Source organism: Rhododendron vialii, chromosome 1a (genome assembly GCF_030253575.1).
Source record: "Rhododendron vialii isolate Sample 1 chromosome 1a, ASM3025357v1".
NCBI lineage: Eukaryota > Viridiplantae > Streptophyta > Magnoliopsida > Ericales > Ericaceae > Rhododendron > Rhododendron vialii.
The window spans coordinates 45,375,444-45,389,318 of NC_080557.1; the positions used below are offsets into that span (position 1 = coordinate 45,375,444).

Genomic DNA, 13,875 nt, shown 5'->3' on the forward strand with positions numbered 1-13,875 from the left:
GCCAAATGAAGCGGTTTTATGGTGACCTATGCTGGGTATACTCTTTTAAAAATGCAATGGTATGAACATTAGAAGAACCTCAATAGAGAGAGGTAGGAGTCCATTTAAAAGGTACAATTGCTTACTAATCCCTATACTGTGTGGCCAAAAAAGAGTATTTGGACTAATTTTCAAGTGTCTTTTTTTCCCTAACAATTAACTTCTTCAATGATTTTGAGAAGTAAGAAAATCAGCCCATGATTTCCACATCAGAATTAAAGAAGGCACGTGGCACAAACCTGCTTCAATATCGCCGAGAGACTTTCACTCTTGCATCTGAATTTTCTATCCAAACAATGTGTGCATTTGGATCTGCAAGGAAAATTGTAAGGTGGTTACGTCAGTTATGTGAAGTACTGAAATTCAGTAATGACTATTGAGAAACAAACACAATTACAAGACTTGAACCCATGACCTCTGAACCCGAGCAGAGCTCTAATATCTGAATGACGCCATATATTAGGTAACAATTTCCGAAAAGATTTGAGGTATTAGGAAAGGGACCAACAATGTATATCACACTAACAGCTACAAACATCGATTAGATCAATCACCCCATTTCACATTGGATGTTCCCTTATTAGCCACTGTTGTTCTCTATTAATTGAATGAATAGGGGGAAAACCTTTCTTATGAAACAAAGATTTGCGGCAACAACAGGAGCTCTTTAGTACTGTTGTTCTTTTCAATATTCTGCATCAGTTATCTAGGGCAGATTGTATGTTTGATCACTTCAGATTGCTTGTGCAGATAGAAGGAGAAACTAAGGGCATCACTATTTTTACCTTGCGTCATTCTGAACTCTTTTCTGATATGCCTCAACTTGAGCTTCATGTTACTCAATCAACCATTGCCCATTGTAGCCTCGCATACTTCTGAACAGAACAATATATTGTGGCCACTAAGGGACCAAGGACAATCCTTGAACGAAATGCTCTAAGAGGAGCTGGTAAAAAGGAAATCCAACAAACATTAACAAAATCAAAACGGGGATGCCATCCAGTGAGCAGCACAATTTGTTTCTCTGGGAACCCATAAAATGAAGAGACAAAGACCAGTTGCAAGTGTCTTGATATCTTGAATAATAACTCTGCATTCCCATGGAGGGACCAGCTCAGAGACACACAAAGTGATCAGGTGTTTGTTGTCATTCTCCACCTGGATGCCTGAGAGATGAAGAGCTTTTCCCATAAGACATGCTTTGCGGAGGGCTAGAGCTTCACAGGACAAAGCCGAGGGTCCTGAGATACTGACTCTTCTGCCATCAAGAAGCATGCCTGTATGATTGCAAACTACTATTCCCGAAAATCCCGAATGTGAACCAGCATTCCACGACGCATCGCAGTTGATCTTTATAGAGCCAGAAGGAGTAGGACTCCAAGCAGAAACAGGATTAGAGGCCCTGGAGTGAGGCTTCAGTAAGGATTTATCAGGATTAAGTGCTTTAGACATCTCCCTTCAAAGCCCATCAGCTAGGATAGCTACCGAGGAAGCTATGGGGGTGCAGTTTTGGAAAACCATATCATTCCTAGCTCTCCATATACACCAGCAGATAACAGCCACTTTGCTCAGGCTCTCGCTAGAAAACTCCGGGTTGCTAGTGCCCAAGCTTTGAGCTGAAGGCCAATGTAAAACAGAGGATAAAATACCAAAATGGCCAAGGATGTTAGGGAAGCCCTTCTGTTAAACCAACTTGGTCCAATTGCAATGAGAGAGGCTCAACCGATTTGACCTCCTTACAGCATATTGGACACAAGGGGGATATAGAGCATTTCCTCTTGGAAAAGATTTTTCTTAACCGCCAACAGCTTACTGCAAACCCTACACCAGGAATGCTGCACTTTGAGATTCCAAATAAGTTTCCATAGGCTTGCATACTTGATCTATTCTTTATCTTATCGAGATGAAGCTTGAAATATTCTGAATAATGTGGTTTGACATAAAACTTTGATTATAGTATTCATTAAAATTTCAGAGCACAAGTGCCATAAAGGATCCATTAAACCACATTTCAATTTCAGAAGTTTAAAGTATTTCCGTATTGTTTGTTTTTCACTCTCTTTGTGTTTTCTCATGCAAAAATTTTAGCACTTGAGGCTTAGGATAAGCATGGTTCGATCAAGTAAACTCTCTCATTCATCCAAGAAGTTCCAAGTCATATGAACCTCTATTGCCCTGAAAACTTCGGATGAAAGAATCATAGACCGAAAAAACGACTTCCTTCAGAAGCCAAATGTCAAACACGTGGGAGGCATACACCTTACATCAATTTCTAATACCGTAAGCCGTATAAAATCAAAATCCGCAAAGATATTAGAATGTACGCTAATAGAAATTGAATTAGATGCAACAATCAACAACCCACTGTACCTTAAACACCTCTATCGGCTGACTCAGTGATCGGAACTCGGATCGGCGGCGGTTATAACGGACGGCGACCACAAGGCAGGAGGAAAAAAAGTCTTGCGGGTTATAATCAAGTGTGCCCAGCTTTCTTTTTTTCATTTTTTTTCGAGATATATCTTCTGTGATTAAATACCAGTAGCTATTCGATCGACTTGATATTCAACCAAACTATTCTAATAAACAAGATCTACAATTTGGACGAATCCGATCATCAAATCGATTCCCAAATAAGGTAGAAAATTGCAAAAAAAATTGTAACCAAACTCACCCTTTATAAGGTTATAATCAAGTGTGCCCAGCTCTATTTTTTTTCATTTTTTTTGAAATATTTCTTCACCGATTATATATCCATAGGTATCCAATGAACTTGATAATTCACAAGATTAATGAAAAGGACAATTTATACAATGTGGACGAATAGGATGATCCAAGAAATTCCGAAAAAGTTCGAAAATTGCCAAAAAGGGAAAGACGCTTACTTCTTGACACTTGGCCATGAGAAGTGTAACTCGTGTTTTGTATACCCGCGTCTCGGACGTCTTTCAAAACGCGAGCTTTCCTAAACCCCGGACTCGCATCTACAAGACGCGCGTTTTGTCAGACCTTAACTTCGCATGTTCAACTTGCAATGTTATTCCTAAACAGATTCCACCCTTAGAGCCCCAATTTTCATGTCTTTTCGAACGTATTTTAATAATCGATACTGTTTACATTTTAGAAGACTTTGATTTTATCAATCGTGAAAAAAATTAGTTTAATCGGATATCAATTGATGCACTTTCGCAACACATCTATATAGTGGAATATTGGAACGAATAAAGTGTGAAACACTGAATCGGATCCTATTTTCGAAAAACAAAATAAAATCACTCTCCTAAACGAATTTCTACATTTTTAGACCCAATTTGCATGCCTTTCCGGACGTTTTTCAATAATCGAGACTGTTTAAGTTTTACAACGCTTTAATTTCATCAATCTAGGAAAAAATTAGATCCATCCGATATCGTTTGGTAAATTTTCTCAACACATTCATATTGTGGAATATTGGAAGAATTTTAAGTGTGAAACACTGAATCGCAACCTATTTTTGATTCTTTCTGGCGCCTCCGTAACGCTATTCTCTATTTAATTGCTGCCCATTAACTGTTTGATGAAATGTCTCGCTCACTTCAACTCCAGTTAGAAGTAATGGGATTATGCTTTGTTATGTGCAGACATTGCCGCCATTGGAAGGTGCTCACAGGGACCACGGCAAAGAACCGCAAAAGGGATGAATTTGGTGTCCCTACTTGACCAGATTGTTGGGCTTTGTTTAAGTTAATGCTTTGATCTTCAAATGGATGAAAGTTCCTTTCCAGTATATATGTTGAGGTCCATTTGACCATTAGTATCTTTGGTTCAGTTCATTGTTTTGCCTGTGTTTACTGGTTTACATCATTGGGTGGTTTGGGTCTTTTGACTTTGGACTACACAGTCAGCTCTTCTTGGTGAAACATATCTTTGTTTGTTCAAGTCTACCTTCCCCTCTACCTATTGGCTGCTACGGTACTACCCGGTCTTGGATAGCATTTTCTTGATTTATACAAGACAGCATTTCCTTGATTTATACTTCCTATTTCTGTGTTGATGTATGCTTCTATTGCTCCCATGATCCCTGGAATGATGTGTGCTGCTGCAACTGGTCTGCTTCTCTTATGCTACTGCTGCTACTTTCTGGGGTGCTGCTATTATTCTAGTCTGCTTTTTGGTTCTACAAATGCTGATTCTTGGACTGTCTTCTACTGAAGACTAATCTGGTTTCTACTGAATTTTGTTCTGGCATTATCTGGCTTTGCTGTCTCACATTCCTTCTTTCCCCTTCGCCCAGCCCGGTGGAAAAACCAAGCATTAAAATGGGAAGGCGATCAGTGCCGTCAAAGAGGAAGCTGAATTCTTGTGTCTCCTCTGAGTTGGTTATTCATAGTGGAAGTGCGGCTTCAAGGACCATCTACCAAATGGAGGCAAATTTCGGGTTATTAGCTGGGAATTGTCGAATGGGTTTATTTTGGTTACTTGTATCAGCAATCTCTTTTAGTTTTTCTCAGTTAACTTCTTGTCTTAGTCCCTTTAATCATTGTACCTCCTACATTTAATGAATAAATTCTTTTTTGCCGTTCAAAAAAAAAACGCAATTCAACAATTGTGCATTTGAAATTCCTGGACAGTGATACATTTGTGCACGTTAGGTCCATTCATTAGTTCTTGAAGCTGGATCTCTCTCCCCCGGGTGAACATAGCCAAGAGAAACCATTTAAACGAATAAAATGCAGCACAAGTTCAAGACCAAAACAAAACCAGGCGTCCATATATAGCAATAGCAGATACAAAAAAGAACTCGCTCGCCAAGCTGGCGACGGGACCTGTGACCAAAAGTCTTAACAAGTGAAGTAGCAGTCACTGACCCAAGGCCCTTTGCTACAGGAAGATGTGCAAGGATTAAGTGGTCAGGACATGCAACTGTAATAGTTTCCACTGGCACGGTCTTTCCCCCAGAGGCCTCTTCTACGGATTGAACGTTTCTAAGCCAGATCTGAAGCAGCTTCAAAGAACTGATTCCCCTTTTTCACTCTGCCAACCGGGGAAAAAAAAATCAGCCTCAAGCCTTCTAATGAGGCAGTGCTAAAGGATAAAAAACAAGACATTTAATCAAAGATATAAAATTTCTTAAAAATCAAAATCAACTGTATCTCCAACAACAGAACTACAGCATGTGTTTCCTAGATACTGCCAGCCAAGACATTGTTTTGGATTTGATCCTCCTAAGCATGTCACTAGCAATATTCATACTATCCATAGCAGAGGAATTGTAAAGCTTCCACACCTAGGGTAAATGAAAACGAGCAGTTAACACTATTGTGGGTACCTTTCCACTGACTCTAGTACTCACCCTAACATAGCAGAAAATACATTTCAAGACCCAACAACCCACACTTTCGACTAGAGCAGAAAGGAATTTCATACTGAACCTGAATAACCTAATCCACTACGTTAGGTGACAGATGGCAACGTGCTTCACGTATTGGATTCACTGGAGCGAATTCAGAGGGAACTTCCGCTTTCCAGGCACCAAAACACATCATACTGGTATGCACATCCCAATCCCCGCTTATTCTGGAAAGTTCATTTCATGCAGAAACCGCCAAAATAAGAAGGACGAAGGCAATGCCTTGAAAAATCCTCAACACCTCTCACAAACCTACCACACTACCCAAGAGAATACAGAGAAGGAAAACCAGAACGAACCTATGCCACTAAGACTATGAAAACAGTTCAAAGATAACCAGAAAAGAGTAAGCAAAATTGAACAATTACCCTTGAGTAATCCTCCTCCCAATATTGTTTTTGAGTTCCTATGAAAAGCTCTGGACAAGTCCTGATACTCCTTTGTCGTATTATTCTCTTCACAAAGCTCTACCTTCCAATAGAGCAGAGCCAAAAAAATTATGTTAGGGGGGTCTAAAATATATTCATATGCAAGTTATTTTTCAAGTTGTTAATCCAATGAAATAACTAAATTAAGACATTAATTATAAGGAAGATATACTGTGAGAAATATAATTTTGCTTTACAATCGGCCCCAAGGATAGTGTATGTTGAAAACAATGCATCATAGCCTCATTCGTAATGGTATGAACTCTTGAAGAGATGAGAATGCTTGAAATTTCAATGCATTTAAAGCAAGTAGGGGCAATTTAGAAATTATTTTGAGGGGTCAATATAACAAAATTTGGCTACAAACTATCAAATATCCTTGTGTGAGAAATAAGAGTGAGTGGGTCAAGTGACCCCACTTGTATCTTAGTCCCTCTGCCCCTGATATCCTGCACAAGATTCCCAATAACCTCAGCATACCTCTGATCGAAAATTCTAGAGTTCCTTTCTCTCCACCGGTAGTAGACAGCTAGACAGTCAATTTGAAGATCAGGACTTTTACTGAATTTCCTTGTGCATGGAGCACAACCCCATTCATTATAGCTATAAACCTCTCAGGAAGATCCAAGATAGTCCCTTTGGTTAGAGCTATCAAGAGAAGTGACACTTCAAAAAAAAGGCAGTCAGTACTCTCTTTAGTATCACTGCATAGCACAAAACTAGAATTTGCTGCAACACCCCCAACTAGACAATCTACTCTAGCGGCAAGTCTCCCTTGAAAGAACATCCACTGTATAAAGGACCATCTAGGGGTACGGTGTGGAAACCACTTCAATTAAAATATGGTATCGGAATGTTGATACGGAAAACCTAAAAATGTTGTTGTGTGGCCCGTGATCCTCGATCTTTTCCTCCGTTGGTGGCTTGATGGTTGCTGAGACTTCTTCTCCTAGCCTGCACAGGGAGCGCACGACTAAGACCTGGCCGGGTTGCCCGGCAAGGCCCTCCAGCGAGAGGATAAGTATGTGTAGGAAGAAAGGGAAGAGACTTAGGGTTTGAGTGGGTAATCGTGTGTATGAGTGCGTACCTCTTTTAGGGTTGCCATCCTTTAATATTTATAGAGTCTCCTTAGCTTGCTCTCCAAGTACAGGCATGTGCCTTGCACGGGCTAGGCGATGTCACTGTAGCGTCATAGCATAGATCTGGTAACCGTTTTGGCATGAGCTGGCACACCCCATGTGCGTTCATCATTATCTTTTGGCATAACCGCTTTTGTCACGTGAAGGGCTATATGACCCAGAAGGTGGCCGAGCCTTATATACAGCCGAACCCCGTTATTTGGCCGAACCTGGTATACAGCTGAGCCCGATGGGCGGCACGAGTGAGGAATACGTCCACAAGTACGCCACTGACGGTGGCCGAACTTGCACTTCATACTGAGACAAAGCTCTCTTCAAGGATCTTCCCCATGGATGAATCCCGGCCAGTAGCCGAGCCCAATTCAGGCACGGTAGTGGCGGTCGGCTGCGGATGGTTGCGTTCGGCCTGCCACAGTTGTGCATGTATATCCATAATAACATCTTTTAGTTCTGTTAAGGAAAACATCTTTTCATTTGAATGAATGCTTCTATGTACTGAAACAACAAATCAAATGAAGAAAATCAGTGACTTAACCTACAACGGATAAGACCAAAAGTAAGGTATAAACCATAGCTTCACGTCAATGCAATTAATCCTACCGTACAACCTTGATTTTAAAAGCATTCTAAAAGCATAGAAAGAAGTGTCATCAAGTTGCCTTCTTCTTTCTACAAAAAAAAAAAAAATACTGTTACTGGCTTTGTTCTATACCAGGATACGACATACAGAAATTTAAGAAAAGAAAGTTAGGCAATCACGTATGCAAAGTATTAGTGGGGTGTCCAAAGTAAATCAACCGTATACCTGCTCAGTGATTGGAACTCAGATCAGCGGCGGTGAAGGTCGACTTGGATTTGCAACGGTTATAACGGACTGAGACCACAAGCCTTCGAGGGAAAAAAAAAAAGTCTTTTCCGGTTGTGGGAGTGTCTATAGAATTTGGAGGAGGTGGGTGTATTGTACAAAGAGAGGTGAAGAGGAGACTTGTCGCTATGGCTGCATTCAATTTGCAGTGACTGTTTTGGTGCAATGCTGCAACTTACTCTTTAATCTGCTGCTGCAATAATGGTTTTACTAATGTGAGATGTTCTTTTGGTCATGACCTAAAATGGTCTGGGGAGAATGAGGCATCTGTTGCTCTTCGAAACTGCAAAAAGATCGAGAAACTAGAGGATCCGATGGGGCTAGGTAATTGTCTGTCTTTTATCCCATGATATTGACTTTGTTTTTTTACTGAGCTGGATGCTTCTTTGCTCTCGCTCTAGGACTTTGATTGGTTATGGCAACTCATCTTGTGGCTATTCTATTAATGGTGCAGTCAAGGAAATTCTCAAGCTTTGCCCTGCAAGAGTGTTGGTAGCATTGTACAAGCTCCCAAGCTTTGACTCAGTCGACTTCCTAAAAAAAGTGGCCACTGTCAGGGGTAAGCTTAAAAAGGGTGGTATTGTGGATGTTGAATCTGCTGCGAGAAAATCGTCTTGCATGACTGGAATGAAGGTATTCATGATCAGGGAATTATCATTTTCTTTCTGTTTATAAGAGAACCAAATAAAAGGAGCTCAATACCAAGTTGACACAAAGCCTTCTTGCTTTCTTTGTTCTTTTCCCAAGTAAAATCCCATACTATACGATGCCTCCAACTAGGAATCAAGAAGAACAGTCAGAATCAAAAATCTTTTCAGAACTCGGAAAGGAGTTCAATATTGACGAGATTTACAGCAGCGAGTATTCATTTATTGGGAGCCTTAAATCTTTCGATGATGTAAAACATGTTGAAGGACCTCCAAATTGCCCTCTAAATTTCGATGAGCAGATGCTCAAGGTTTGTGATTATCTCGAAAACATTGATTTTGTGTCCTTAGGCCATGTTGGATCTTCGATTTATTGTGGGAAAGAAAAATGATGAGAAAACCATAAGTGAATTTAGCTTCTTTGACTTTACTATCTTCTCCTATTTTCCTATACCTTCTCTTTCCTCTCCCTGAATTCCTCCTATAAACTCAAATCCAAGCGCATTAGTGGGAATCCTCTGTTGACTCTGGTCTCTGGTTCACGTGCCAAGATGATGTAAAGCAACAACCCTCAAATCAAGGCAATGATTTGGTCAACGATGGTGAGTCGGTGACAACGAGCCCATGGTATCTGAAGAAGATGTTGCAGAAACTGTATGACGCAGTAGGCATACTCAACTCGAAGTTGATGACAGCAGAGAAGAAGAGGCGGAAGAAAGCCAATAAATCAAGTGGTGATGCCATGGAGCTAGGATGATGATGATTACGAGTTCAAGGTGGATAATGTCAAGAGAGGTTCTGCCATGGAAGATGGTGAGGAGAATGAGGAAACTGGTGGTAGCAATCAAACGAGATTTGAGGTGCTTGCCTCTGGAGTTGAGATTGATGAGTAGAAGGAATACACTGGCAACATTACATATTGGCGAGTTTATTTTTATCCTTCCACCCTGCAATTTTGATATCTGTAAGTTATTGAATCTGAGATCAGTGAAGACTTTGAAATGCTTACTAGTATGCATTCTGCAAGGATGGTATTCAACTAGTAGTACTTTTTTGCTTATTGACTAGTACTCTCTCTCTCTCTCTCTCTCAGACACGCGGGCGCACAATTCTACCCTTTAGCTGATGGCGCCAAAACCGAGAGGCGTATCTCTATGAAAAAGCAGCACTTAAGAGACACACATACACCACAGTGCGAGGTTAACATCTGTTTGGAAAATCATCTTCACTAAGCACCCAGCAAAAAACCATACACGAATTTATTAGGCTGTCGACTCTAAGTAAAAGAAATCTTCAAATACCGTTTCATATCTTGATACATTCAACGCGTAGTGCAAATTCTTACCTTAGGTTGTGTGTTAGATCATGGTGATTTGCGCGGAGATTTACCAAGGAAAAAGGAAATGATATAAGTTCCGCAAAGGTTACATTGAGCCTGCAGTCGTTGCTTGTGAGATTAAACCCAAGATGACTACGATAAATGCCACAAAACTGTCATAAATTTAACTGTGTTTCAGAGCAAAAAAATCATGCTCCATTGGACTCAAACTGTGAAATCAGAAAATTTTACAAAGACATCATGTCCCATTGGACTTCACCTTGAAATACTAAAAATTTCCAAGAACCTCATCTCCAACGTAGAACAGAGTGTCACCGGTTGCACCAGGCAATGAAAACTGACCTGAATCATTACAGACAATGATACATGTCACAAAAATGGTTCAACTCACACGAGCGTACACAACCAAGATTCACAAAGATCACAAGTTGAGTATCACTGGAGGTAACAAAGGGAGATGGAACCATCAGTCATTATCTGATACCCCTTCAAGTGGATCGTTCTCAGTGGGATTAGTATCTTCTTTCGTCTCGACATCGGGGGTGCTCGAGCTGGATGACGGTGGTGAGATTGCTGAAGCGACTGCAACGGTAACTGAGGCTGAATTTGTAGTAGTATCAACATCACTAACAACCGATACCTCTGCCGTGGAGGGCTTGGGAGTAAGACTTTGTGCTTCCATGGCTTCATGCGCTGCCTTCTCTTTGGCTCTTTTGGCTCTCTCTAATACATCCTCCTGCATATGGTCATATAATTACAGGATTTTCGCTTTTTTCTGTACAAAGCAGCGCACAACAAAATCTATGCTGTGAACAAAGAAAAGATGGACGGTGTTTGGCTCCTGGAATTGCGAGGCATTCATCCAAAGAAAGCAAAAGATAAGAACATAATGAAGAGTCGTCCAACTAAATAGGCTGGACTCCCCTTAGTATCTAAATTCCAAAACTCTGTTATACAGCTAGTAGCCAGTTTTTGGCCTCATGGCCCTCATCCAACATGAAACTTACATATTTTACATATTTACTTTTTTTCAGGCGGGGATGACTTCTCTCGACTCTGGAACCTCTTTGAAGCTAATTGGTAGCGGGTGTTTAGAAACCTTTATATGCTTTTCAAAATACCAAAGACAGCTTAATGGGACCTTTTTTTGGCTGAACTTTGGAACCATGTTGAAGCTAAGTGATAATGACCCTTAAAAGTAAAAAATAAATAAAAGCACGAAACCAAATCGAGTTAGATGTGCAATAACCTACTCGAACTACTTGTTAGTACCTGGAAGTCCTGCACTTGCTTTTGCTGCTCAGCTTGTAATCTACCAAGTGCACTAAAAAACTCCCCTACTGCAGACTCAACACGCTCATTAACTGCTTCTGCTAGGGCCTTCCCCAAGAAAAACGCATCCAGAACACTCCTGCTGTCGCTCTCGCCTGCAAAATCCAGTACCCATTTCAGCACAAAAATAATAAAAGAGGAAAGTTCTTACACATCCCTTGGTCAAATTGTGAGACTAGTCAATAGAACAAAGGTGTGAGTCCTGCCCAAGTGCAGAACCAACAAACAATTAGCCAAATGGAACTTCCCCCCACCCTAGGGAAAACGACCACCAAACCGGCTAATTCTCTATGAACCTTCACCAAACATTCCCACCCAACCAAAACTGAACCAAACCAAAGTAAGGCTTGTGTCCCATCAAGTGTGGTCAGCGACTAAACAATTATTCTGTGAACTCGTAAAACCAATGGTGATGGTAGCTGAAGAGAGAAATATTGGAAACGCCCTGAAAACACAATTATCAAGGGGGGAAAACAGAAGCAGCAAGAAATGCTATAGCCCAGACTTGGCTGCAATTCGACAACTGATTATTTTCACTTTTAGCTATGAAGTTGGGTTATAATGAGAAAGAGATACCCGGAGAGAGATGCCAAAACATTTTGAAACAAAAGAAATGTCGCCAAAACTAAAAGCAGCAAGAAATGCTTTTGACCTTCAAAGCACAAAACAGGATATATTTGTATAACTAGCAAAGATGAATAATCACGATTGTCATAAAATATAATGCAGATATGGGATGGATGAGTCTACACAATACATGGGAGCTCAAGCAACAATTTTATCAACTTGAGTTGCTACAAATTGACAAGGAATGGAGTCTGCATTCACCAAACACTTGATCCCAAAATCAGATTGCAACATAGAAGAATAAGAAATGATACTCTCTTCATACCTCGACTGCTTGAAGACATTCAAGCATAATATTCAAAACCAACCGTAATTTCACTTATGTTATGATAGTTGTCATCTTATGGGATTTAACAAATAAATGTAACTTCTTCACTCTCACTATGTTTCTATCTTCCTCTATGCCTCTAAAAATCCCACAACTAACCCATGATCCAAACAGCTACTAAACATATGCTTTTAGCAGCATTAAGACTCCATATATCCTCCACCAATGATCCCAGTCGCAATTCTCCGCTGATACCAACTCATGACTAAACCAGTACAAGTGCTATCATGGATGCCAAACAAACAAATGCCCTATCTTCATGAGATGCCAAATAGAAGAATAGAACTTGTATAATATCCTCAAAGGGGGAGGCTGAGGCATTCCAATAATCTGAAGCTCTCTTGACCCAGTATTCCAACTCATACATGAAGTACAACTGAACTAAGTCGAATACTGGTTCCATTCTTACAAGTAAAAGAAAGTCCCGCATAACACGTTGACGGATTAAATCTTCATAGACAGTAATCACTGTCAAATAATGTGGGAAACTACAACTACAAGTACAAAGTGAAGCAAACTGCCAAATTGACAGTTCTTTCAGAAACCCACGTCATAATACACGCAGAATTAGTCTAAAACCCTCTTCAAATTTCAAACCCAATTCATTTCAAACAATATGCACGTATACAGATTTTACACTGACACAGAAATGGTATTAGCTAGTAGTACTTACCAGGGCCAGGAGCCCCTGGTCCTGTGCTGCTATTGCACCTAAAGCAGATAGTATTTGATAAAACTCCCCCAAATCTTGTTGATCTGACCTTTAGAGACGAAGAAGAGAAGGGAATATTCTCAAATGAAAGACAAGGAGGGGTAACAGCTGAGGGGACCCATGATGGATTGGGACAAGGGTTTTTGTGGGTGATTGATGGGATTCGAGAATATGTCGTTGATGGTGGTGGGGATGCCGAAAATCCCCCGACAGTCATCATTTCCTATGCGTTTCCACCACCGGTCCTTTCCTTCCCTCTCACTCTAGATTGGGTCACACCGACACAGAACAAAGGGTTGGTGAAAGAAGCCGGATTCGTATGGGAGAAATTTCTCCGTACCGGGTATAGTTGATGGTTAATAACGCCACCTGGTACTTGCGCATCTGAACCTTCTGTTGTACAGTATAGTCTGTTCCAATAATTCTAAATTACGAAAAAAAATATGTTCCGAAATTACCGGAAGATATAGCACAGGTACATATTCAAGGGATTTATTCCAAATTTGTATTATTGATTTATCTTTTTGGTGTAATTTCGGAATATATTTTCTATGTGCAAAGGAAAAAAAAAAAAAAAAACTGTTATATCTGGTCCAATTAGTTTGCCTCCTATTTTATTTTAATTGAATATAAAATAGGAGTATTCTTTTAGCTGATAATCATTTTGATATATAATGTGAATCTTATCTAATGTATTTTATAGTTTCACTTAAAAACTCTTGAGAATCACAGAAAAATTTGCAAATTAAAAGATATAAGAAATTTAAAAGTGACAAGAACTCTCATAGAGGACTACTAAATTGGGATGGATGTGGAGTAGTAATCTTTTGGTATTCTTCCATCGAGCAATATGGGAAGACAATTTGTCAACGATGAAAATAAGACGATGTTATATTCTCCAAAGAGCTTTATGTTTCTTTTGAAAAATATTGTCAACCCATTCGGAAGGTTAATGATAACGGTCTTTCTACTGTCAGCTCAGTGGGTTGACAATAAGCACACAAGAGAATAAAGAAAACACATATTTCTA

The 13,875-nt window shown here is 40.1% G+C and overlaps 2 protein-coding genes and 1 long non-coding RNA gene across 3 annotated transcripts; 2 read left to right on the top strand and 1 right to left on the bottom strand.

The window, feature by feature from the left end:
* Nucleotides 1-3,224: 3,224 nt before the first annotated feature.
* LOC131320465 (uncharacterized) lies at nucleotides 3,225-4,611 on the top strand. The gene is made up of 2 exons (XR_009198277.1): nucleotides 3,225-3,761; nucleotides 4,313-4,611. It is a non-coding gene; the product is annotated as an uncharacterized LOC131320465 (long non-coding RNA).
* A 2,613-nt stretch (nucleotides 4,612-7,224) lies between these two features.
* Nucleotides 7,225-8,841, top strand: LOC131332116 (guanine nucleotide-binding protein-like NSN1). The gene is made up of 4 exons (XM_058366192.1): nucleotides 7,225-7,256; nucleotides 8,081-8,184; nucleotides 8,315-8,493; nucleotides 8,607-8,841. Exons 1-4 carry the CDS (start codon nucleotides 7,225-7,227, stop codon nucleotides 8,760-8,762), a joined length of 471 nt encoding a protein of 156 aa, XP_058222175.1. The 3' UTR covers nucleotides 8,763-8,841.
* A 1,134-nt stretch (nucleotides 8,842-9,975) lies between these two features.
* On the bottom strand, nucleotides 9,976-13,162 carry LOC131320442 (uncharacterized protein At4g13200, chloroplastic). The gene is made up of 4 exons (XM_058351155.1): nucleotides 12,807-13,162; nucleotides 11,119-11,273; nucleotides 10,286-10,582; nucleotides 9,976-10,188 (listed from the first exon to the last, which is right to left on the bottom strand). The coding sequence occupies exons 1-3, from the start codon at nucleotides 13,063-13,065 to the stop codon at nucleotides 10,313-10,315; spliced, it is 684 nt and encodes a 227-aa protein (XP_058207138.1). The 5' UTR covers nucleotides 13,066-13,162; the 3' UTR covers nucleotides 9,976-10,188; nucleotides 10,286-10,312.
* Nucleotides 13,163-13,875: the final 713 nt, after the last annotated feature.

Coding starts and splice junctions, on each gene's coding strand:
- LOC131332116 (XM_058366192.1), top strand. CDS start 7,225: ATGGGCGGCACGAGTGAGGAATACGTCCACAA. Junction 7,257..8,080: donor AGTGAGGAATACGTCCACAA/GTACGCCACTGA, acceptor TACTAATGTGAG/ATGTTCTTTTGGTCATGACC. Junction 8,185..8,314: donor AGAGGATCCGATGGGGCTAG/GTAATTGTCTGT, acceptor TTAATGGTGCAG/TCAAGGAAATTCTCAAGCTT.
- LOC131320442 (XM_058351155.1), bottom strand. CDS start 13,065: ATGATGACTGTCGGGGGATTTTCGGCATCCCCACCACCATCAACGACA. Junction 11,274..12,806: donor ACCAGGGGCTCCTGGCCCTG/GTAAGTACTACT, acceptor TGGATTTTGCAG/GCGAGAGCGACAGCAGGAGT. Junction 10,583..11,118: donor AGCAAGTGCAGGACTTCCAG/GTACTAACAAGT, acceptor GACCATATGCAG/GAGGATGTATTAGAGAGAGC.